Source organism: Nanorana parkeri, unplaced genomic scaffold (assembly GCF_000935625.1).
Source record: "Nanorana parkeri isolate BGI_ZX_2015 unplaced genomic scaffold, ASM93562v1 scaffold523, whole genome shotgun sequence".
Lineage (NCBI taxonomy): Eukaryota > Metazoa > Chordata > Amphibia > Anura > Dicroglossidae > Nanorana > Nanorana parkeri.
The window spans coordinates 273,486-299,981 of NW_017306791.1; the positions used below are offsets into that span (position 1 = coordinate 273,486).

The following is a 26,496-nucleotide window of genomic DNA, read 5'->3' on the forward strand; positions in this document are numbered from 1 at the left end:
TATGTAATGCACAGTGCAGAGGTGAGTAACACAGAGGTGTGTTGTATGTAATGCACAGTGCAGAGGTGAGTAACACAGAGGTGTGTTGTATGTAATGCAGAGTGCAGAGGTGAGTAACACATAGGTGTGTTGTATGCAATGCAGAGTGCAGAGGTCAGAGGTATGTTGTATGCAGTGCAGAGGTCAATAATATGTACACACAGTGCATATGTCAGAAACACGGAGACTTTGGCTCCATCAGCCGGTATGAGTATTTATGACCCGCACTGACTATAATTGGGGCGGCACTATGTTGATAATACACGGCCAGGCTTTATTTAGACCTGTGTATGCGCAGCATGAGCTTCGTCTGCTGACTCTCACAGGGAAAAGCAATCAAGCGCCGCTCGTCACTGCAGCGAGCCAGGGTGAGTCATGTCGAGCGCGATAGATTGGTTGTCCTGTCAAGCTGCTGACAACAGTGGGTGTGGAATTGCAGAGTATACAGTGGCAGTAATGCGAGCATGGCAGAGCTGTGACTGATCCTGCGAGGAGGACACCCGGGGGGTGCAAGGACTGACACTGCGGGGAAGACACCCGGGGGCTTCAAGGACTGATACAGCAGGTAGGACACCCGCGGGCTGCAAGGACTGACACCACGGGGAGGACTCCAGGGGAGGAAGCTGGCTCATCTGCCTGCTTGGTAGGACTTTCTCTGTGGTCACTCTTTGTAGACATGGGAGCTGCCTTTGCTGTTTTGAAGAGATGGAAGCTGTGGGGCTGTCATATTAATCCTGCTTTCAGGATCGGGAGAGATCCCAGACAAGGAGAAGCAAGTGAAGCCTAACAAGGTTTAGATATCTTGCATACTTTAAATGAGAGGAACTCCAAGTTGTAAAGAAATTAACCCTTGCAGTGTAGCTACCTCTGCACTGCAAAGGATAATGGCTCTGCACTGCAAAGGATAATGGCTCATTTTGTTCTAGGGATGAAACTATATAATGATCACAGTGACCAGGAGCTGTCCTGGTCACAATGCTGTGGTCACCACAGAGCCGTGGTGCCGGCTGTACGTGGCTTATATGTGACAACATGGAACTACATTTTTTCCCCTTCATTACATTTTATATATCTGTACAGCATAGGAACGTAAAAGCTTTTGTAAACGTCTAGAAATGCATTTAATTTCTTTACCATGGCAACCCCAAACTTCTTCTCATCAGGCAGTGCGCTCTCATCACGCCAGAAGATGTCCCCACCCCCTCCTTGGGGCTTAATTCCACCGCCATCTGTGCCATTGGACATATGTGACCCGAGGGTCTTCCCGGTAGTCTGAACATGTCGGCACAAGCAGTGTCATAGTGTGGGATTGGTCTCTATCTCTTTGTCGGGAGCATGCACGTAAGGGTGGCTCCATAGGACCTGGAAGGTAAGGAGCCACCATTACAATGAAAGCTAACACCAACGGTATAGCTTCTCCCTGCCCACTGCAGGTACTCCATATTTCGGGGGTTTTGAATACCAGCTCCTCCGAATTGAGCTGTGTTTTCCCATCGGTCATTTGCTCCATAGATCGGCTAGACCCAGTGCCCTCTGAGAAACTTTGGAAGCTCCAGGACCAGGTACGTCTCTGCAGAGACCCCCGATGGTTGGTCCTGGGGCTGAGGGTGGCTGCCTTCGAGGCAATTCCATTTACCCAATACCAAACTCAACTTTTGCTGCAACAGAACCTGCAGAAGTATGATAAGCCCCCATTGTCCCTGCCCATGGCCACCTTCAAGGCAATTCCATATACCCAATGGCCAACTTTTGCAGCAACAGACCCTGCAGAAGTAGGGTAAGCCCCCATTGTCCCTGCCCATGGCCACCTTCAAGGCAATTCCATATACCCAATGGCCAACTTTTGCAGCAACAGACCCTGCAGAAGTAGGGTAAGCCCCCATTGTCCCTGCCCATGGCCACCTTCAAGGCAATTCCATATACCCAATGGCCAACTTTTGCAGCAACAGAACCTGCAGAAGCAGGACAAATCCGCATTGTCCCTGGCCAGAGGAATTCGTCAGCACCCAAGTAAGGTGGTCTTGTGGCTCATGATGTCCATGATGTTGCAGCCCACAAAGTCCTTTCTACCCTTTAGTGGAAGATTGTGACACTGAACAGAAGTGAGTCAGATGCTGAATATTCGATTGGAGGCCGTAGTCTTTAAAAGGAGCAATTTCAGGACTGGCCACCTATCGATGAGGTATGTATTAACAATCTTCTTTTACAAACAGTTAGTAAGGGTTAAAACTCCATAAGTTCTTTTTTTGCCTTCAGTTCCTGGCCCAAAAAGCAACAGGAGGTTAGAGGAAATTTCCCAGAGTGAGAGGAATTCCGCTGTTAGCTTTCCCAGGAACAAGTGTCCCTATTGGAAGATTTCCTTTCACCTCCTGTTCTATGGACAACTCTTAGGATTTTGGGTTTCCCCTCACTTTCCTGTGGTTGGTTATATCTGGTTGACAGTGAATGTGGTGACATCACGGCAGGGCACAGTCCATCAGTCCCTCTGCTGTGGTGACAGATGGGTCTTCCATTCACTGAGCCCTGTGAATGGATGATGCGGCTCTGCGGGCAAAGCCATGTACAGCCGCACTAAATTCAAACATCAACAGATGTCTATAGTGGGAAGCGCCCCATAATTCAAGGGGGGCGCTGCTTGAAATATGATTGCATCATGAAATATGATCCAAAACGTGGAATGTTCCTTTAGGGGTCCTTCAAACGGGTGTGCACATCCGTACAGCGTGTGTACAGTGTTACATGCAAGTGCTACATGTAAATACGTGCAGCAGCCTCTACCTATGGGAGGATGCAGCTGCACACAGTTGCACGCAGTCACAAACCTCCACATGCATGCGGTCTGGTTGCCTGCACTTGAACACACACTGCGTCCAAGTGCAGGCGCCTGGACCCTCACTGACGTGCAGGTTTGGGTCTGTGTGCAGTCGCATTTTGCCATAGCGAGTTACAGGCTGCTGCACACAATTACCCGTAGCACTTGTCCCTCCCGGGATTGGGCCTTTGCACGAGTGTGCACGCCGTATGGACGTACATGCCCATGTGAATGAGCCTTTAAGGTACTTTGCAGAGGTTTCTGGAAAAGTGAATCGGGTGTGTGTGTGTGACAGGAGCTTTGATTTAACTTGTGACACACATTTTGTTACTGTAACTGGGATGGCATAATTGATTAGCAATTAAAGGAGAACTACGGGGTCAGTGTTTTTCCCCATAGTTCTCCTTAGGGTAACGGGAGGACACAAACTAGCGTCCTCCCGTCACCCTACACTCCGTATACCGCGAGCTACAGCTCGCGGTATACTGAGACGCCGGAGCGGATCCCGACTTAGATGACGGGATCCGCCCACCTGCGTGAGTGACAGCTGACTCTGCCTATCTAGAGGCAGAGCCAGCTGTACCCGCCCCCCTCCCCCGTCCGTTCCGCCAGTCAGCGCTGGCAGATCGGAGCGGGGAGAGGGGAATCCAGCCCCTCCCCTGTCACGGCAGAGAGCCGTGACAGGATCGAGAGGCGAGCGAACCCGGTATGTGTTCGCTCACCTCCCGGTCTACTGAGCCGACCTGTGACAGTCTCATTGTCACAGGTCGGCTAGAACTATTAGGTGAGTGAAAAGCACTCACCTCATAGTTCTCCTTTAATGTGATAGATCTGGAAATAGTCATGTTTATCTCCTGCTGTCACTTGGATGTTGATCAAGAAAGCAGTGTTGTCTGTAGAGAGATTCTCTGGCTTGTGCAGGACACCTGTAGTAATTAATTGTGTACTTTTATGGTTCTCACATTGCAACAGTTGTATCGCCATCAAAGCATTTGATCAACCTGATCTGTCTGTAAGGTGTGAGAACGCTCCACGGTCACACAGCAGCTGCACCATTTTTGGAAATATCCATCATGGACTTGTCTTAAGAATTTTTCCTTGAATTGTCATTGGTACAGCAAAGTTCCAGTGGAGAAAATACGTGACTGTTTGTTTATTTCTTACAGAAAACATGGACTCTGAGCCTGCGGCTGCCCCACATGTACTTGGGAGATCGCAACTGAATGCAGCTACTGATACAGAGATGCAGGCCGAGGCCCATAAAGCAGGACCCTCCAATCACGGCTCACCTGGAGCATTTCAAGCTGTGCCAGGTTTGCTTTTTTTTTCTTTTGTTTTTTATTTTTTATTAGGGCTGGTAATGATTAAAAATTTTGTGTTCGATTAATCGAATTTTTTTAAAATCGATTAATTATAACGCACATACAAATCCAACTACATTGGCCTATACACATACAGCACAGCAATGAAGTAACGCAATGAACTAGGATCACACTAATCCAGCACGTTATTAATCTCACGTGCCCCACTCAATATGGCCGCCGCTTAAGTGGGGCAACTCAGAATAATAACGTGCTGGATTAGTGTGATCCTAGTTCATTGTATTACTTCATTGCTGCGCTGTATGTGTATAGGCCAATGCCTTGGCTGGCGCTCGTGCAGAACAAGTTTCTTGGGCAAACTCACTGGCCGAAGGGGGGAGGAGTCCGGTGACATCACAGACATCAACGTCACCGGACTCCTCCCCCCCTTCCCTTCGTTAGCCGTCACAGACATCAACGTCACCGGACTCCTCCCCCCCCTTCCCTTCGTTAGCCGTCACGGACATCAACGTCACCGGACTCCTCCCCCCTTCGTTAGCTGACAGAGCCACTTGGGGGAGGAGTCCGGTGACGTTTATGTCCGTGACGTCACTGGATCGCCGACGGGACTCCCGGAAGCCGGCGGAGAGGTGAGTGTTTTCATTAGCGATCAAAATAATTTTAATTGATCAAAAAGTTTAACGATTAATCGAGAAATTCATCTTTAAGGATTTTTTTTAATGTGTGCAGTAGTGTATTGTGTTGGATAAGTGTTTACACAGTATGCAAAAGGCTAGGCAGAGTGTAGACTTATTAAGAGGCAGAATGGATTCTGAAAACTTGGAGCAAGAACTAGGAGTCTCTAGTGCTCAGTATACGCTGTCTCATGTCATCAAAAACATAAGGCTAAAGTACAAGCTTACTTTTAGTAAACTTGTACTCTGTGTACTTCTCTTCAGCCCCCACAACCATACAAGTGTGCTTTGTTAAATAGCCACTATGCTGCCCCATCCAGCTAAAAGTGAACTTGTACTTTAACCGCTTTCTGACCACCCATTGTAAAACAACATCCTGTCCTGAAGCGGTCATACCAAGAACACGGCGACAGCTGCTGCAGCCGTGTTCTTGGTATAATGTCAAAAAGCAGGTGATTGCTGTTTAAATCCAACACCCGTTGGATCACTTGTACGGCGCAACACTGTGTGCCCTCAGCCACCGCTGGCGGCTTCCCCGGGCTCCGCTGTCCCCCGTGCAGGCCAGGGAGCGGCATGGCAGGTCTCCCCTGACTGATCAAAAAGAGCAGGCTTCCAGCCGCGTGCACGCACATATAACGCAAAGACACGCCGTGTGCACCTACATGCAAAAACGAAAATTTTGCCACGCATGTTACATACTGTCGTGAACTAATAATGTAGGGCCATCAATCACTGGTAACACTAAACTGATGAACAGTAAAAGCTTTTAAAGAGTCGCCTATGGGAAATTCTGGGTATTGTAGTTTTGTTTTGTTTTTGCAGTTTCACGGACGCAATGCAATTCTAAGGCTTGATATGTTTGGTATCTCTTTACCCGGTGTGACCCCCATCTTTTATATTTTACCCAAAAAGTGGGTATTTTATTCTGTTTCTGTGCACTAAATTTCATTTTAGTGTATGTTATCTAAAAATACTAGTTTGATAAACATTTGCGCAAATATCGTGCAATATTTGGCGGGTCTGAAGCTGTTTTCTAGCCAAAAATTCAGATTTTATAATGTGTGAGCACGGAGTAAGAAATTGCTCTGGCCAGGAAGTGGTTAAGCTGGTGTTGCGTAGTTTTTTGTTTTGCTCTGTCATAGATTTTAAGGGTCTTCCCATGCAAAAACACAGAGAAAAGTGGGGTTTCCCCTTCACCTGGAAGTATACCCCCCTTCAAATCAAGATGCTGGCCAAAAATGACTACGCACAATGATAATGGGAAATATTTCATATTTGTCTCACTATAGAGAGAGGACTTTTTCTATATTTTTTTTAATTTTTTTTAGTCCTGACCATAATACAGAAACTGTACACAAAACTATACAGTCTCCTTTAAAAGGCATACTGCCAATCAATTGGACAACCATGGCAAGTAAAGGGTCACAATAGCCTGTAATGTCATGTGGATTGTTTACAGGAGAACTATGGGGGTCAGTGTTTTTCCCCATAGTTCTCCTTAGGGTAACGGGAGGACACAAACTAGCGTCCTCCCGTTACCCTAAGCTCAGTATACCGCGAGCTATAGCTCGCGGTATACTGAGACGCCGGAGCGGATCCCGACCTAGATGACCGGATCCGCCCAGCTGCGTGAGTGACAGCTGGCTCTGCCTATCTAGAGGCAGAGCCAGCTGTACCCGCCCCCTCCCCAGTCCGTTACGCCAGTCAGCGCTGGCAGATCGGAGAGGGGAATCCAGCCCCTCCCCCTGTCACGGCAGAGAGCCGTGACAGGATCGAGAGGTGAGCGAACCTGGTATGTGTTCGCTCACCTCCCGATCTACTGAGCCGACCTGCGACAGTCTCATTGTCACAGGTCGGCTAGAACTATGAGGTGAGTGGAAATCACTCATCTCATAGTTCTCCTTTTAAGGAAATAAGTAAAAAATGAGTCTGCTGGAACGTCTATAAGAATAAATTCTACTTTTCATCACTACTCAGGAGTAATCCCGGGCATGCCAGGGCCTTTTTTAAAGGCTTAAAATGTTTACACAGAGGCCTCTCATTACATTGTGACTATCCCTTGAAAGCATCTGGTGTTTCTTTTGTTGTACCTCACAATAAAAAATATTTAGATCTTTGAGTAAATATAAAAAACTAAATTTAGTGAATTCTAATAAATAGTCGAAAGTCTCTAAATGCATGTTTAAACTTGTGTGATTACCTGTAGTCCTTTTTATTTTACATTCCCATAATCCCCTGTTTAGCTGCTGGAACTCAATCACGATGCAAGATGGAGCTGCTGCAATGAGAAAGTAGAGACAAAGCAGAGGAGACTGGCACTTTGGGCTCGTTCACACCACTGTTAATTGTGACGGCAAATTTCATTTTTTTTCTTCATTTTAGTCTTTTTGACTAAAATGCTATTTTAGTTTTAGTTGTATTTTAGTAATCTGAGTAGTTTTAGTCTAGTTTTTAATTGACTAAATCTCCATTGGATTTAGTCCACTAAAATCGAATGGGTTTATTTAACGTGTAACGCATTATTTAATAATGTCTCTAGAATTTCTAAACTCGTTATATATTCCTGGAGTAAACCTCTATTAACCTGTTATTACTTATGGTATTAAGGTTTGAACATGTAATACAAACACAGATTTCTGCTTGCACAGCATAGAGACATCCATTTCCTTGAGCATACATCTTGGCCTTGTGGGCAATCCGGCCCTGTTCACACCATAGCGTTGCGATAAACACACAGGATCTGCTATAACACGCTAGGTGCACTGGTGGATTGCCATTCATTTGAATGGCACCCCAACACACCTCTCCTGGCTGGTGTGCTTTGCAGCACGCTGTACCGCAATACTGTGCAGTGAAAAAACAAATGCATTCATATAATGGCACACTTCACTACCAAAGCAAACCCTCCAATGATGTGACTTCTGCATTCTCCTCCTTCTTTCTGTCATGATCACTGACATCTTCGCCTGGTCGTCTTCTGGGTTTGGCATCTTCTGCTATCTTAAAGGAGAACTATGGGGTTAAGGCTTTTCCCCATAGTTCTCCTTAGGTTTAACGGGAGGACACAAACTAGCGTCCTCCCATCACCCTAGGCTCTGTATACTGAGACGCCGCAGTATACCGCGAGCTGCTGCTCACGGTATACTGAGACGCCGAAGCGGATCCCGACATTTGTGCCGGGATCCGCCCAGCTGCGTGAGTGACAGCTGGCTCTTCATGCTGCATTTTTGGGGCGTTGAGTGCTGTCACACACGTGTGTTCAGGTTCTCCCAAGTAGTGCATTCATGTTGTATCTGCTACAATGATGGGTCCATGCACTGGCAGTACAAAAGCAGACATTTTGAGTTTGAAGTGCTTCAAAGTGGACTTAAACTCTATGCTAACCTTCTAGCTGCTTTGGGGTTTGAATTACAGCAAGAGATGGGGAGAGGATCCTTTATACCAGGGGTGGGCACCTTCGGCCCTTCAGCTGTTGCAGAGCTACAAGTCCCATGAGGCTTTGCAAGACTGCCAGTTACAGGCATGACTCCTAGAGGCAAAGGCATGTTGGGATTTGTAGTTAAAGTACAGCTAGGGGGCCACAGTTGCCCACCCCTGCTCTAAACTCATCGAGAGGAATTTATCAAAATTGGAGCAGACAAAATCTGGAGCAGCTTTGCATGGCAACCAATTGGCATCTCTCCATTTCTTTTTTTTTTCTTGTACATAGATTGTATTGAGTTTTTCCAGAAAAGAACAAAAAAAGCTTATGAAGAATAAAAGACTCAAACAATACAGTGATATTAAAAGTATAGCATGCAGTCAAAATAGTGCAATCAAGATTAGGGAGATGAATTAACAATCATGAAGCATTAAAGTGACATTAAAGGCAAGATTTTTTTTCCCTCCCCCCAATGTTAATGTTAGCACTTATCTTAAATTATGTCTCTTTTTCCGATCTTCCTCTTCTTTCCTGATGTTTTCAGCCTTCTCTCCAGCGGTGCGGCAGCTCTCCGATCCAGCGCTGACTGCTCTGTCCCTCTGATCCAGTAGTGTCTGCATGCGGGTGCACGCGTCCATAGACTTACCTTGCGTCCCTCATCGCGTCCCTGCCGAAAATGAGAACTGCGCATGCTCGCGCCCCCAGATCCTTTGTGGCCGCTTGAGAAATTTCTCATTTTCGAACGGGACCGTGCACGGAACATGGTAAGTTTTTAAAGTGCTGTTTGAGCGTTTTTTGTTTTTAAAAGAAAACTTTTTGAATATATCTACTTGTTGCTAGCAGTAGATATATGCAAAAAAACGGGAGGGTTTAGATATCCTTTAATCAAAAAGGCCCAATAACAGTAGAAGAGGGTCATCCCTCGCATAGTGCAAATGTAAGGCCCCATTGGCTATTCGCATCCCACAAATCCAAAATCAAGACTGAGGCAAACGCACAAAGGCAGTTTGCCATGTTGAAAAAAGGTAAAAGAAACTACACACCCTGGAAGAGAAACTGGTAGAAACTGTTTTTTTTTTATTGATCATAGTAACAGTAATCCATTGTTTAGCCTCCCAAAAGCCCAATGTAGGCTGTTGCCAGGACTTTGCTATCCTCTGCTTAGTAGCAGAAAAAATGTATACCTCTCCATTTTAAAAACTTATCTGAACAATTTGAAGAGAAGCTTATTGGTTGCCATGGGCAACTGCTCCAGATTCTCTCTGCTTCAGTTTTGATAAATTGCTCCCCATCGTGTTTTTGTATTGTGGGAGGAAACCAGAGCACCTGGAGAAGAACCACACAAACATGGGGACACCATTACACACTCCATCCAGTTTGAGACTTGACCGGGATCTAAACATTTTTAGAAATGTCACCAACAGACCAGTCCTTTTAGGATAGCAAAAGCTTCATTTTATTGATATAAAAATATGACAAAGAACTTCAATAAATGACGCTTTTGCTACCCTAAAAGGACTGGTTGGCCGGTTGTCATTTCTACAATTTGTGATATTTGCGGCACCATCCGCAGTCACTGCGAGCACCCCCCAGGTACTTTTCAGTAAGGAGTGCAACAAGGATTGTATTTATTGACCGGGAACTAATCTCAAGGCTTCAGTTCTGCAAGACCACCCTGTCCTGCTTTCAGACTCGTGCAGCTGAGCTTGTTTGGGGTCCTGGAGCTGGGTCTGAGGTATCTGCTCCACTTTCATTCCACTAGATGTTGGTACACTTTAATAAATGTTATTATAGATCAGGGTGCATTTGTAAAAGAAAACCTCAAGTCGTATGCACAGAGTTATCTGGGACGTGTTCTCACAGGAATAGCACAGCTGCCCTGATAAGAATGTTATGAATCCTGGGAGGTGAGTGCACGATGTTCTGACAGCTATGGAGACCTTTTATGAGATGTTATCTGTCTGTAAGATGTAAACAGATTTTCTGTTCCTGTTTGGCCGCTGTTTCCTGTAGTAGAAGAATAAAGAAACCGCAGTGCTCTGAATTATACACTGCATAGTTGATTAGACTGTGGATATTATGCAAGCTGGAGAGAAGAAAACGTAGAATTTCTCTGCAGCCCGGTGTGCGGTCTGCTGTTGTTGAAGTTTGGCAGCATTTAAACTGATCTGTGAAATGTGAACTTCTTCTTGTTGCAGAAACCATGGATGAGGATCAGGATGCCGCACTGCAAGAGCTGCTGGAAAAAGCCAGAGCCGGCGATCCCAAGGCCCAGAGTGAGGTACATGGTTGCTGTGTTAGCTTGACTCTGCTCCTCTGGAATTCTATGTCCTATGTGCATGAAGCAGCCAGACAGAATGATTCACCAAATAAACATTGTTTAGTTTCACACACCACGCAGCCAGCAAATACCAATGTGTACTGACTGCAGGAGACTTTTGTCCTCTCCTTCACCTTATGTCTGCTAAAGAGTGTATCCAAGCAGCTTATCAGTCCTGAGATATGGTGGCTGCCTTAGTTTTCTTTTTCTAGTGATCCTGCCAGTAACATACTTCGTCTTAGGGTGACACTGCTCAATTAAAAACTCGCTGCAGAGGTTATTTGTCCCTTTTTGTTTTGGGGTCACCAGTTCTCTCCAACGGTACATGGGCATTGTTAAAAACGTAACCTGATGAAAAAGGTTTGACTGGAGTAAAGGTCTAAAGACTTCTTCTTTTTTTTTTTTTTTTTAATATTCAGAATCATTTGCATTATGAATACCCGCCTGATCCTCCGAGCCTGCTTACTCTCAGACCTATCCTTCCAGCCTCGCTTCTCCTCCACTCCAACTGTCTAAGGTAATAACATTCACGTATAGAACGTGAGGATGCCGAGGAACTTACCATAGCTGGAATATAGGAGGAGACGGGCTGGAGGGAGCACTGTCGCAGCTAGCCGGCTATTTTCCTCCCTAGATCAAAAAGAGCTGTTAGGTCTTGCAGTATAGGGTTATCCCACTGCAAGGGTTAATTAAAAAAATTTGCCTTTTAAATGACTCAAATAGCTTAAATGCATTATACAAAAATATTTCACTGCCATTTTTAGTGTGCTCTCAGGAAGACTGAACACATTGATCCAAGCATTTTATGTTTTTCTCATTAGCTGAACGCATTCACTTTGATTAGCTACAGAAGCATATTTGGTCACAGGGCTGGGGACATCAGCTGAAGAGCTGGTCCTGGCACTGACATGCTAGGATGGACTCAGCACATTCTTCCATCTTACATGTGTGACATTTCTGATTTTGGCTCCAGACTTCCTCACTGGCAGGACTTGGACTGAGCGATAAGAGATACAAATCCAGCAGTGTGTATATAGACCTTATGCTGGATAAGATCTACGGACGCAGCAAAAGACCTTGATTTATGAGATGCATTATTGGGACGAGGGCGCTGGCTTTCCCACACGGTCATTACCGAGCTTGTAAAGTGCATTGCTCAGGAACACAAGTTATAAAATAGTAATTGTTCTGGTAATAAGATCTGCCGGTAACGTCAATGTGTGCAGGGTAGTGACTGCTATAGACAAGGTTCCATAAACTGGGCTGCAGCCACAGACTGAGGAATTGTAGTCATTGTCAGATTATTGCTGGCAGAGCTGATATGTGCCTCGTGTATAGCATTCAACAGTCAGTCATTTTGTAAACACCTGAGAGGTAATTCACAGTAATACAAACACGTTGTATGATAAAGCCTTAAAGGAGTTGTAAAGTCCCAGCATATATTCTCCTTTTATAACATCAGCATTGTAAAAGGAATACATACTAGAGCTGTTTTTCATAATGCAGTCAAAAACTACTTGGAAAAAAATCCCGTTTTATGTAGTGAGCTCTGCCTTCTGTCTGTCCATCACTTCCATCAACTTACTGGATTCACAGTGTGCTTTGCATCTCGTTCTGTGCTGCTTGATGTGATGCAATCTTGATTTCTCAAGACTACATATCCCATCATGCATTGCTTCCAGCAATCCATGACAATGTTACATTGTTCAGATGTTAAGTTATAGTTCAGACAGCAGGCTTAGTTAGAGTGGTGACACAAGGAAATCCATATTCACAGGGCTAAGTGAAATTGTGTCAGTGCATTGAGGAAGTAGGTCATATGGGCATCTTTGGTGAGGTAAGTTTACAAAATTCACGATGAATATGGTTATTAGGAGCGGGGTAGAACTTATGGAAATTCAATATAGAAATGCATAATTAATTTCAATTTTTTTTTTTACCATAGATACCCTTTAATATAAACAGGGTGACCCCAGTTACTTCTCAAGAGATGAATTGTTCAGAAAAAAAATTCAAGCTATATATTGTTATACCCACATCTTACCCTACGCATAATACATGCAGTTTTTATTACGATGCTTTATTTGCTTTTATTATGGGTTTTTAATTCACCGAAGGAATCGGCTTCATTTACCTCATGCAAATTTTAGTCAATTTGCAAAACCTTTTGGCACTGGGTATTGCTCGCCGGTGATTACACTAAGGAGCATAGAGAGGAGAGAAGGAAAAGATACAAACTGTGAATGGTGATCAATGAACACATCAGACACAATAATGATTAATGAGGCTTTTTAGAGATCAATGTCTATTTTATGGGAAAGATAACAATTCCACACCTAAGTGGTATTTTGTTTGCAATCTGAACCTTTTTAATGAGAAAATGATCCAGGTTAAAGAAAAGAATGAATCCATTTTAGAGAATTGAGCTGGAAATATATCACTGAAATATGTTGATTGTGTAACACAGCCAAGGATTCCGAATCCTTTCGAGCAAGTTTGAGTCTGTCGGCCATCAAGTGCAGCATCAGCTTGTCCTGCCAACTTAAGTGACGGAAGCACAGTTAACACATGAAGGCCCGGTTCACACCTGGGCGTTTTGTAGCGCGTTCCTACGCTCTGCAAAACACTCAAACACCGAAATCCCATTATTTCCTATGGGTATGGTTCACACCTGGGCATATTACAGGCCGTATGAACGCGACACAAAACGCCCTACGCCCAAAGAAGTACAGGAGCTTCTTTGGGGCGTTTTTGTCGCACATATCCATTGGGATACAGCCAGGTAGCCCTCGGAAACGTGCGTTTGTACCGCGCGACAAACACGTGACACAAACGTGCATATTCGATACGCCTAGGTGTGAACCCAGCCGAAATCCAGGATGGGACAGGTGGCATGGAGAGTTTACAGCTCTGGGAGTGAGTGCTTCTGACTTTGGAGGTTCTCATTGCCTCCTAGGTTTACCTGTAAACAGACTAATACTTACCCAGGTGCTGCTTTAAGACAGTAATAAGGTATTTATGGTCAGCGTCTGTTTTACCCTAATGTCCTATATTTTAATACATACGCTATTTATTATTATTTCAGCAAACTTTGCTGATTTGCAGCTATAGTTTTGAATCCATAATCTAGTACCCAAGGTATGTAATTGGTTTTATTATTACTGAAGATGGCAGGAAGTAATTGAAAACCTACTACCTATTATACATGTATACAAATATTATTCAAATGAAATAATTGTGTATGTATGTATGTATGTATGTATATATGTGTGTGTGTGTGTGTGTGTGTACCAAGCTCAGCATATAGCAGGCTACTGCCCACTATTTGCTGACCGCTCAGAGCCACGCTGCAGGGATCCACATTCTGCCTGATTGACAGCTGTGCCCGCCCCCTCCCATGTCTGTCATTCAAATGAGTGCTGGGGGAACAGAGAGGGGAGGGGAGAATCCCTCTGGGGAGCTGTGACTGGCAGTCACTACTCTCTGCAGAGAGAAACCAAGAGCTGAGCGATCAGTAGTTTGTGATCGCTCAGTTCTTAAGCTATAGAGCCAGCATCTAAAACCTACATCGTGACACACCAGCTCGAAATATTGGAAGTAATACCTTCTACTCTCCCAATACTTCTCCTTTAAAGCCTAAATTAACTTCAAGTTTAAATCGGCTAAATGCATTCCAGGTGCATTACAACAAAAGGTGTTCGAAGTCTTGCAGTTTGTGTAGTGAAGCGCGTCGCCTTCCACCATGCTGCAGAGTGAGACCCGTGTTCTCTCTGTTGCAGAGAGACCACTGTTTTCTCTATTGGAAATCAGTGGTTTCTCTGCAGTGGTCTGGCAGCCCCCCCTGCTGAGTCAGACCTACAGCTCTGATCATGTTGCCTTCTGATTTGAGGAGCTCTGGTTTTGACTTTGCTGGGGGCATATCAGACCTCTGCAGAAGACCACTGCTTCCACACAGAGCAAGGGTCTTTATCTGCAACATTTTGACAGGAGACAAACTTATCTACGCAGGCTCATTGTTTTCTAAAAAAAAAACTGAACTGGTAAGACTTTACACATCCTTTTTGTTTTAAAAGTTCAGTTGTGCTTTAACTGGCTTGACTTCAGTAATGTGAAATCTAGCTTGCTATGTGCCACGGAAGAGTGTCTGAATGTCACATTGCCTGTGTCCTCTAATGGCCTGCACACACTAGGGGTTTGATTTAATAACGGCAGATAGGCTGTTCACTTTGCAAGGGAATTAGCACTTTGCAGGGAAAGTTTCCCTTAGCTTGGAGAATATAGTAAAATTTCAGTTTGTAAAGAATACCAAATCATGTGCAAGGAAAACGTTTTTAAAAAAACGCATTTTTTCTTGAACATGATTGGGTGATGGAAGTCAGCAGAGCATCACCTTACCTTACTAAACTAAGGGCAAACTTCCCTTGCAAAAAGTGAACAGCCTGTCTTTCCACATGGGTGTTATACAAGTTATGTCATTAGCTCCTTTGCCATGTAAGAAAGCAGGAAGTTCTTTGTATCACCCTTAGGGATGTACCGATTATATAGTCCGCCGAAAATGGCACTTTTGGCTAAATGCCGAAAGTGCCATTTTCCTGCCGATACATCGGCGCATCCCTGCTTTCTTTCCTTCCTGACGGGCGCTGCTCTGTGTCCCAGCGGGGAGGAGAGAAAGTGTGATGGCCGAGCACTGCGGGAGGAGAACGCTGTGAGCGGCTGGTGTCTCTCCTCCCACACCGCTCGGCCGCCTATTCATTTTGAAAAAATTAATATAAAAACATTTTCGGTTTCTGCTGACAATTTTTTTTTTTTTGTTTCGGTTTTTACATTTCTATTTCGGTGCACCTCCCTAGTATTTTTTTTTTTTCTTTTAATTTTTGATAGAGTGGAGAATAGTTAAAACCATTGTCAGGTTTTTTTTGCCATCTTTTATCTCATTAGGGATATTTCCCTTTTACTTCCTGTCCTGTAGACTAACCAGGAAGTAAGGATATCTTTCCAATGTAAGGAAAATCCTCTCTTAGGCCTTGTTCACACCTAGGCGATTGAGCTGTTTTTATGCGTTTTTTTTTTTAGGCACGATTTTGCTGTGAAAATCACGGTTTGCAATTTATAGAGATGTCTATGGGACCAAAACCGCGCGATAATCGCCTTAAAATAGCTACTGCACCTTTTTGCACGACAGGCGATTTCGCCCACGCGACGCAACACAAAGTTGTGAATAGCTTCAATTGACTCGAATGCAAATCTGTGTTTTGTGCAATATTGCCTGGCTAAATCAATGCCATAACATGTCTAGGTGTAAACCAGGCCTGAGACAGTTGTCACATAAACAAGTGTCCCCATTAGAAGATTTCTCCTCTATTCCTAATCTGGTGGCAACTCAAAATGTTGGATTTACCCTCACTTTCATTCCCATTCCATTGGTGATCAGTATATTTTGAGAGGGTGAATCTACCAAACGGGACAAAGATATTAACCTGACTGGGTTCTAACCCCTTGTCTGCTCTATCCAAATCTAAAAAAAAAAAATGCGCCTTTTGTTATACTCTAACATTAATAACTATGTGCGTTCCATGATGTACTATGTGGTCTTAACAAAATAACATAACGGATAGCTGTAGCAGTATAAGGCCCCGTTCATTTCAATAGGGTGCCTTACACATGGCAGGGAAGATGCTGCAGAAGTTTCTGCTGCGAGCTTCATGCGGTTTTTTGCCCTCATGGGCAAAGACGGTGCCATTTACAAGTAATGTCGCCGCAACTGTGTCACATGTTTTGCCCACATTGTGTGAACCTGAGCCTATGCACAGCAAGTGTGAACGGGGCCTTGTATGTCAGTTGTAGGTATTCTCAGTTTAGAGCTTTGTGCACTTTATCTACTTGTTGGCAGTGAACATTGGACAAGCATGCACCTCCATCCCTCAATACAGATACCTGTCAGCAGGTCAGAGCATTGTCGCATGCAGGGGGGGGATCAGAGTTATGCCTATAACACCAACAACATGACCTGAGATGCTGAATCATACAAGAAAAGGGTTGAGGAAGTGTCTGCATAGCCAAAACTTGTTTCTTTAGGTTTGGATAGAGTAGAAAAGAGTTGGGAGCTCTGTCAAGCTTTCTAATGCTATCATTGTCTCTACTGGGGAGCTTCATCCTCGCCATTGGTCCTGGTGACTATTGTCACTGGGAGAGCAAGTGCTGGAAAATCACAAATTGTAGAGCTGTCACCAGAACAGGAGATGAGGTTAAATCTTCCAATGGGGATGCTTGTTCCAGTGACAACTAAGGGTGGAATTCCCTTCACTCTAATGATTTCCTTTCACTTCCTGTTGCATCCCTGGGATGGGAAATAACCCCAAGAAACAACAGACAAAGTGTGTGTGTCTGTCTGGTGGCTGATCACATGGTCAGCCAGTGTTCTGGCAATTTTGAATAATCCCTATTGTGTAAGTCCTGCCTGAACATTCGTACCCTTTGCTGGACATTGTGACCAATGCGTAGGCTTTGATCACATGAGTACCCACCAAATGGAGCCCTTTCCAGCACTCTTGTTTACATTAAAAAGGTATGATGTAGATCTGGTGGAAGCATGTGCTTGTTCTGTTCTGCAAGTAAAAAATAGCCCTTGGTTGCAGAGATTAATTTTTTGTTTCCATTTTGCAGGTAGGAAAATACTACTTGAAACTTGCTGAGGAGCAGGATGAAGAAGCGAACAGCTGCGCTGCTGTAGACTGGCTCATCCAATCTGCCAAGCAAGGTCGAAGGGACGCAGTGAAGCTTCTGCGGAGATGTTTGGCAGATAGAAGAGGTGTGTTTACACTGCAATCCTCTCTGAGCTAATATTGGCTACAGTGTATTCTTCTATTGCAGGCCTCTTCTCAGTTCCATTCCATGACCTGCCACTCTTTTATAACAACCTATCAAAATGGACTGAGCTCCGTCCAAATCGCTGGCAGTAAAATGCTGATACTTTGACTTGTATCTGCTGCAGGACCTGTGAGTGCTTCTATACCTACTTTGGATTTGTATCAACACAATATTGATCGGTTGTAATAAAGACTCTCAGGTCATTAAATAAAAATGAGAAGAGGCCTGCTGTAAAAGAAGGATACACAGTAGTCAGAGTGCTGTACCCTTCTAAACAATGTGCAATAGTTTATTTCAGATTTCTAATGCGTATCTACAGTACTGAGTGAATTTTTGGGGTTCATTTATAGTCTCCTATACTAGTCAGTGCCATCTAGGGGTGCCAGTGCTGTGTGAACCCCTCTCTGTTTATTTGTACATGTGCCAGGTCTCTGTGTGTGCGCACTCCTGTGCCGTTGTTATAACAATACAAATATATTCCCCGATACGGTCTTCATCCAGGAATCACAAATGAGAATGAGAACGAAGTAAAGAAGCTGTCCTCGGAAACCGATTTAGAGAGGGCCGTGAGAAAGGCAGCTCTGGTCATGTATTGGCGACTAAACCCAAAGAAGAAAAAGCAGCTCTCCGTGTCTGAGCTGCTGGAGAACGTTGGCCATGTCAATTCTGAAGGTTGGTAACAAAATGTTCTTCCTGTGTTTTTGCCTTCTTCCCTCTACTGAGGTGTGTGAATGTAGTACTGTATTCCCCGTGTATCTCTTCTAAATGCTTCATTACAACAAGTCTTCTGAAAGAAATGGTTATAGATTGCACCAGGTGTATGTACAAAGATACTGTGGGATTCTGATATTACATTGTTCTTTAATTTTTGACTGCTGTTTACACTAAAACCACTTAAAGAAGAACACCGGGGAAACAATTTCTTAACCTTTACAGTGGGGCTATGCCACAGTGCAAGGTTTAAGCGTTCATTTTTGTCTAGGTTAAAAACCTGATCCTCGGAGATGACTTGCTGTTAGGCCGGTCCCTGGAGCCTCTCTCCTCCTCCTCTGCAGCGATTGGTATGTCTCTTGGCGTCCTCATGTCCTATACACAGTGTAGAGAACATGATGACTTACAAAACCTTAGACCACTGCAGCAGAGGTGGAAGGGACCGGTCTAAGAGCAAGCCGCCTCCAAGGATTTATTAACCAAGACAAAAACGAGCACTTAACTCTTGCAGTGCCGGAGGTAGCCCCACTGCAAGGGTTAAGACATGTTTCCCCAGACTTCTGCTTTAAAAATCATAAGTCACAACCATCTAAGAATATGTTGCATAATTGTAATTAAAATGTATGCAAAGCCAATTTATTTTTTTATCATTTTTTGATGGAGTGTGGAATCATTAGAATCCCTGTCATGTTTTATTGATACCGGTGTACCTGCTGGGGAGATTCACCCACTTTATTTGTCCTGGTGACCACTGTGATAAAAAGTGATGCAAAAAACTAAATTTTTCAGTTGTCACCAGAGCAAGAAGTGAGGGGAAATCTTCCAATGGGGATACATATTTGAGTGGCAGCTGTCTAAGAGAGAAATACCCCAAAATTTGTAGAGATTCCTCTCACTTCCTGTTGCATCCCCAGAACTAGGAGTAAAGGAAAATCTGCCCAATGAGCAAATAATAATAGGATAGGGGTTTGAATCTCTTTACTTTTATCCAATATTCAATGACACTATTGTTAATCATCTCAAACACATGCATGATAGTTATACATATGCTGCACATTAAGCCCAGTTTTAACACAACAAATACAAATCCCGCATACAAAACCACCTTGTGGAAACACCATTCATTGCGAAAGTGATCTAGCAACAGAGTCCTGAAAGGCAATATAGAATAATATTGTTATTAAGGAAGGTAACTCAAATAATTATTTCACATGCAAGTTAAAAGTTGTGCAGTAGTTGCATTTTCTCAATTACTGCAAAAAATAATGAATGTTGGACACACAGCCCCAGTATATACAAGGGAAATCATCTCACGCCTCTCTTTTCAGTGCGTATGTATGTATTTATGTACACTATATTGCCAAAAGTATTGGGACACCCCTCCAACTCATTGGATTCAGGTGTTCTGTGAAATGTCCTTGCTACTAAATATTCCACGGTCACCTGTTAGTGGTATTATAACAAAGTGGAAGCAACTGAGAGCAACAGCAACTCAGCTACGAAGTGGTATGCCACGTAAAATGACAGAACGGGGTCAGCGCATGCTGAAGTGCACAATGCACAGAAGTCGCCAACTGTCTGCAGAGTCAATAGCTACAGACCTCCAAACTATGTGTGGCCTTCAGATTGGCACAACAACAGTGTGTAGAGAGCGTCATGGAATGGGTTTCCATGGCCGAGCAGCTGCATCCAAGCCTTACATCACCAAGTGCAATGCAAAGCGTCAGATGCCGTGGTGTAAAGCACGCCACCACTGGACTCTAGAGAAGTGGAGACATGTTCTCTGGAGTGACGAATCACACTTCTCTGTCGTGCAATCTGATGGACATGTCTGGGTTTGGCGGTTGCCAGGAGAACAATACTTGCCTGACTGCATTGTGCCAAGTGTAAAGTTTGGTGGAAGGGGGATTATGGTGTTGGGTAGTTCCAGTGAATTGTCACATGATTGGGAACCATTCTGTTTGGCTGCTAGCTGTCTAAGGGAGGATGTAGATGAAGGTTCCCTCAACATGGAGGACATCATGCAGGGCAACATTATTCAGTGAATGAATACAGACTGGATATAAACTGCTTGAAGCAGTTAGTTTTGAGTACACCGGGTTATTTTAGTGAACTCTCCTGTTTAACAAGCTTGTAAACGTTTGGAAAATTGTGCAGTGTGAGGCTGTTGCAATTAAGGAAGGAGGCCAGCTGTGACTTTTCAGAGAATTCGAGGACTGCATACCACAAGTGATTACAAAAGAGCTTCAACGTCTGCCACATGGAACTTTTTATATCCTGTCACGGTTTGTGAAGATACAAATTATAGTCAGAGGGGCTGGAAATATCTGCCCATGTGTACATATGCAGTATGTGTAAAATGTGTCCATGCTGGAACTTTTCCTCTCTGATATGGGTTTTATATTCTAATGCACATTTTCATTCTATTAAATAGTTGCTGAGTTTTTAGTAAAGTGCTAATTTTCAGCATTCACAGGTTTTCTAGATTTCCCTGCTGGATGGTGAATGTTTATAACCTTGTGTTTTTAGATGGTACACTACAGCCTGGCCCGATTCCAAAGTCTGCCCAGAAGGAGCGCCGTGTCCTGGAACGCTTAGTCAGCAGTGAATGTAAGAATGTTTTTAATTAAAGGGAGAACATAAAGTTTTTTGGTTCGTTTTAATTACTTTTTTAAAATTAACATTATTTGTTACCGTTTACTGCATATAAAATAGTTATTTTTCAATAAATATTTAATATAGGGTGCACCCATGACACTGGTGTCAAAGAGCAGTGTGGTTTTCAAAAGAGAGCTAACCATATTACTCGGTTAAATTTAAATATATGTGACTGGTCTTATCTGCCAAAAGATTTGTAGTTTTGTCCGGGCTGTTCCATGTTCCCCTGCCAGACTATTTATTTAGTCTGCCCTAAATTTAGATTAATTTAGAGGAGGGCTCAAATCCCAGGTGCCAGGTCTCCAAGGCGACTAAAAATTATAAATTGTGTCCTGGCACCTGGGCTTCTGTCAGCCTTTTCACTGTCCCTTGCTGCTGCCTCCACCACAATCAGCTCTGCTCCCTGCTTTCCTGTTTGCTGAGCATTTGCTGCAGTGAATTGTGTCCTCTCCTATCTCCGTTGCTCACCCCGTCTGTATCAGCAAAGGCAAAGGCGGTGCTGCCGGTGCCCAGTGGAGAGAAGAGACCGCTGTCAGCCGCTGCGCCCCTGCCTTCTGACCAAGTGCCCCCCTGCGCCTTCTCCACCCACTTTTCCCATGAACTGCCAGGGCTTTAAGTCTCTCCTCTACTGATTGACCGCAGACAGTGGGCGGGTGCAATAGTCAGCCTGCTATTGCAATTTGAAATAGCTCATAGCAGCCTGGTTATTGCTCCCACCCACTGCCTGCTGTGTTTACATTCAGCTATCTCAGTAGGCAGCTGTCTTTCTCCAGCTAAAGCTATTGAAGTGGAAAGGTGACACTAGGGGTCTAATAGACCATTTAATCCTATAGATCAACAAAGCTCACATTCTCTGCTAATTTCCTCTCTAGAGCCAAAGCCAGCTGCGCCTGCCTCCTCCCCTGCCTGTTCTTCCAGTAAGTGCTGGAGGAACAGAGAGCAGAGGGGGGGGGGGGGGGGGGGGGGCTGTAAGGAGTGATGACTGAAAATCACCTCTTTCTGCAGGGAGAAGATTGTGAACTGAGCAATCAGCATTCACGCGATCGCTTAGCTCTCTCACTATTGGGCCAGCGTATGACAGCTGCAGTGTCACACAGTGGCTCTGTTTATTTGGAAGAGTACATTTTACTCTCCCAACACTTCTCCTTTAATGACATCATGGACATATGATGCGTGTTAGCTTGGTAAACGGTCCTTGCTTTTGTTTTCATAGTACTGGTTTGATGCTTTTTGTGTTTTGTCTGTTGTCCCACAGCTAAAAGCCACATTGCCTTAGATGATTTTGTGGAACTTACAAAGAAATATGCAAAGGGCATCGTGCCAACCAACTTATTCCTTCATGATGATGAAGATGATGAGTTTGCTGGGAAAAGCCCCGAGGAGCTGCCAATGCGACAAAAGGCAAGTCAGACGCAATTGTCACATTATATGTTCTTACCAAGTCTAGGTAATTTCTTTCTTTTTTTTTAATTTCTGTTGCTTGTTGATGGTCAACAAATTGACAGTCTACTTCCCATATACCATAGATTCGTTTCTGTATCTCATGTGAAGAATAACGTTTTTGTTTTTTTTAATGAGAACATTTTCCCTATGCATTCACTTCTGTCATTCCTAAATGAGATGGAGTTGCCTGTACTTTTACAATACACAGGCATGCCAAGCAAATATATCCTCTCACCACCTAAGGGCTGCCCTCAAAGGTCTGTAGAGTCTTGCCACTGGCAGCTGTCATTCCCTGGTTGAAGCTATTCAAGCGCCCTGTGCTTACAATACAATAAAAAAAAAGTCATTTTTGGTTTCGACCTGACAAATTCTGCTGCGGAAAGTTTGTTGCACTGCCATTCATTTCAATGGCACCCCAAATGTGCCTCCCACCCACAGTGTGATCGTCCGGACTGGAACGCACTGTACCGCCATGCCGTTCGTTTCAGTGCAGTGCGATTGCAAAAAATTGGACATTCAGTTTTATTCTGAAGTAAACTTTGTTTGTAATACACCATTTGTGTATTTTATTTTAAAGTAAGGATGGGATTTCAATTTTTGTTTATCCGATTTAATCTAAAAAATTATCGGCCAACCAATAGATTATGAAAATAATCATTAGTAGCAGCCCTACAATCGCCATCTATAATGTTCTGGTAACTAGGCAGAGCTGGGTGCATCATTGTAAGAACAGTTAAACTTTAAAATGAACATTTTAAACATTTAGTTAAACTGACTGATAGCAGAGCAGGTATATAACTTCACAATTCCCAGTGAATTTCACTGGACTTTGGTTAACGTTCTCACGTTTTGATTTTTGTTCTGTGTTTTCTTCAGATCATGAAGTATCCGCTCCATGCCATCATGGAACTTAAGGAATACCTTATAGAAATGGCGTCAAAGGCTGGGATGCACTGGCTGTCCACCATTATACCAACCCATCACATCAATGCCCTAATCTTCTTCTTTATCATCAGTAACCTCACAATAGACTTTTTTGCCTTCTTTATTCCTCTGGTCATCTTCTACTTGTCCTTTATCTCCATGGTCATCTGCACCCTGAAGGTCTTCCAGGACAGTAAAGCTTGGGAGAACTTCCGAGCCCTTACAGACCTGCTTCTCCGATTTGAGCCAAACTTGGATGTTGAGCAAGCTGAAGTGAACTTTGGCTGGAACCATTTAGAGCCTTATTTATACTTCTTGATGTCGGTCTTTTTTGTCATATTTTCATTCCCTATGTCGGATCGGCACTGGATTCCCTGTTCAGAGTTGGCCGTTATCTCAATCTTCTTCACAATTACCAGCTATCTGAGTTTGAACACAAGTGCCGAGCACTACACTCGTCGTGCACTACTCACTGAAGTGGCTGCAGGAGCTCTCACCTTTGTTGGTCTGTTGCCTGAATCGGTTCCCTATGTTCACATGATTAGTAAAACATTCTTTACTGTACCTATTGGACATTTCATTATATTCCACATAAGCCTCCCCTGCATACTCTTCATTTACTTATTTTACCTCTTCTTCAGGATGGCACAACTCCGAAACTTCAAGGGTATGTACTGCTACCTGATACCCTACCTGGTGTGCTTTATGTGGTGCGAGCTTTCAGTTGTCATTTTACGAGAATCAACTGCCATCGGCCTTATACGTGCATCCGTTGGCTATTTCCTGTTCCTCTTTGCCCTTCCTATTCTTCTCGTGGGTATTGCTGTCATGTGCGTTGTTCATTTCATCAAGTGGTTTGTTTTGCTGGAACTGACTAAGATTGTGGTGACTCTGCTCTTGTTGACTATTCCACTGTGCCTTCGCTGGTGGTCTAAAGCTAACTATTCTATGGTGGACATGGTGAAGTCTCTTACTAAAAGCTCCATTGTGAAGCTGATATTGGTATGGATCACGGCCATTGTAATGTTTTGTTGGATTTACGTCTACCGCTCTGAGGGAATGAAAGTATACAACTCCACCCTGACCTGGCAGCAATATAGCTTTTTGTGCGGCCCAAGAGCGTGGAAGGAGACCAACATGGCAAGGACCCAGATCTTGTGCAGCCATCTGGAAGGCCACAGAGTGACTTGGAATGGGAGATTTAAGTATGTCCGTGTCACCGATATCGACAACAGTGCCGAGTCTGCCGTCAACATGCTCCCACTTTTAATTGGAGATTGGATGAGATGCCTTTATGGAGAGGCATATCCTCCTTGTGAGCCACAGAACGTTACAATAGAGGAGGAAGAACTGTGTCGGCTTAAGTTCCTCTCAAAACATAGCTGCCATATGAAGAGGTTTGACAGATACAAATTTGAGATATCGGTTGGTATGCCTTTGAATGGTAAAAATGGCAACAGGACACTTGAAGAAGAGGATGTCACCAAAGATATAGTGCTAAAAGCTAGCAATGAGTTCAAAACTGTGCTGTTAGGCTTGCGGCAAGGCAGCATGATAGAATTCAGCACCATACTTGAAGGACGCTTGGGCAGCAAGTGGCCGGTCTTTGAACTTAAAGCTATCGGCTGCTTAAATTGCATTGCTAAACTCACTCCAGCCTCCAGGCACGTTAAGGTAGAGCATGACTGGAGACGCAACGTTCACACCGCTATTAAGTTTGCCTTTGATTTTTTCTTCTCCCCTTTTCTCTCTGCCGTGTGAAAATATAGTTGTGGTGTCATTGAAATGCTGAAACCAAAATGAGAACTCATGTAGCTTAAAGTATGACTCCACCTTTCTGACCTGATATTGTAAGGGAGATCACTTGCATTTGGGGTGGGTTTTCTCTGCGCAGGTTATTTTGTGCTGATGCAGAGGTTAGGCTTGGGAGATGAGCTCAAGTTAAGGGGTATGTGGATGGGTTGAGGGATAGAAATTAAGTCTAAAAGTAACAGTTTTTAAAAAAATTTTTTGTCATATCTCCTCTGCCTAAAGTATCACATCTGGTATATGTTTTATTGGGAAACCGTTATAAGTGAAGTGATGATACAGAACGATTTGTTTTTCTAAAAATTGCTGCCCAAAACACCTACTCATGTTTTGAAAAGTTAGACTAATGTATCAATGTTAGGCCTTATTCACCCGGGCTGCCAAGTGCCAACGTGTGGCATAAATCTGCAGATTCTTGTGGCTGAGATCAGCAGTGAATGTGGGCAGCTGCGGCCGATCAGCCTGTACAAAGCAATGACAGGCTGACAGAAGCTGCAGCTATCTGCCGCTGTTTACATGACTCCACACATCCAGCAGTTACCTACAGTTGGGGACAGATGTCCAACACTGAAAGCAATTTGTCTGCATTCAGGGTCAGATATCTGTGCCTAACCGTACAAGAACGGCGGACAGCCGCGACTCCTGTTTGCCTGTCATTGCTTTGTACAGGCTGAGCGCCGCAGCTGTGTGCAACCAATGGTTTTCCCAGCCGCAGGAATCCGGGCACTTTTATCCCGTGTGAATGAGACTATAAACTATGACTGTGTTGGTGTCCATTGGAAAACTGTGCCTGCAGGTACCTATGCTAGTCCTCAAAATGATCCCTGTGCCCTTGTAAAGCGCCTTAGGGTTAGGGACTGATGATCTGACATTTGAAAGATGAATTACAGGTTACAGCCATCTCTTGGACACATTATAGGTTAGCTCAGGTTCAGTAGAAGTACCTTTTTGTTACATTGTACCTGTCTAGGCTTGAGAAGCATCTGCTCTGCCAATGGGAAATGTTTTTATGTTCTTTTGTTACAAATGGGGTCTGTCTACATCTGATTGTAATGACAAAGGTATCTTCACACCAGATACATTGAGCTGTGTTGATCAGCAATAACCAAGGCAGGCTCAACGCAAGAGCACATAGAAAACAATTGTGTCCTGATCACACTATACATGTTTGGTGTGCGCTGCGTAAAAATGCTTCCTTTCTACTTTTCACCACAACTCATGGCAAAGAGTTGAATGAAATGTAATTTTGTAAAAAACATTACACAGCGCACATAAGTGCACATGCATTATATAGTGCATAACACATGCAGGCTGGTAAGAACGAGCCCTTGCAGCTGTCTGGAATATTTGAATATATAACATATTCCACATGCTCTGATCTACAAACACAGAAGAGAAAACCCTTTGTGACTAATTGAATGTAATTTAATGGAGAAATCATCCTGAGCTCTGTAGGTAACTCCCATGCTTCAGTCTTATAATTCAGCCCTTTGTGT

At 43.9% G+C, this 26,496-nt stretch overlaps 1 protein-coding gene across 1 annotated transcript; it reads left to right on the plus strand.

Moving 5' to 3' along the window:
* Window positions 1-647: 647 nt before the first annotated feature.
* On the plus strand, window positions 648-25,068 carry WFS1 (wolframin ER transmembrane glycoprotein). The gene is made up of 8 exons (XM_018561422.1): window positions 648-682; window positions 4,018-4,164; window positions 10,467-10,549; window positions 17,252-17,396; window positions 17,957-18,127; window positions 20,696-20,776; window positions 22,080-22,225; window positions 23,144-25,068. The coding sequence occupies exons 2-8, from the start codon at window positions 4,023-4,025 to the stop codon at window positions 24,950-24,952; spliced, it is 2,577 nt and encodes an 858-aa protein (XP_018416924.1). The 5' UTR covers window positions 648-682; window positions 4,018-4,022; the 3' UTR covers window positions 24,953-25,068.
* Window positions 25,069-26,496: the final 1,428 nt, after the last annotated feature.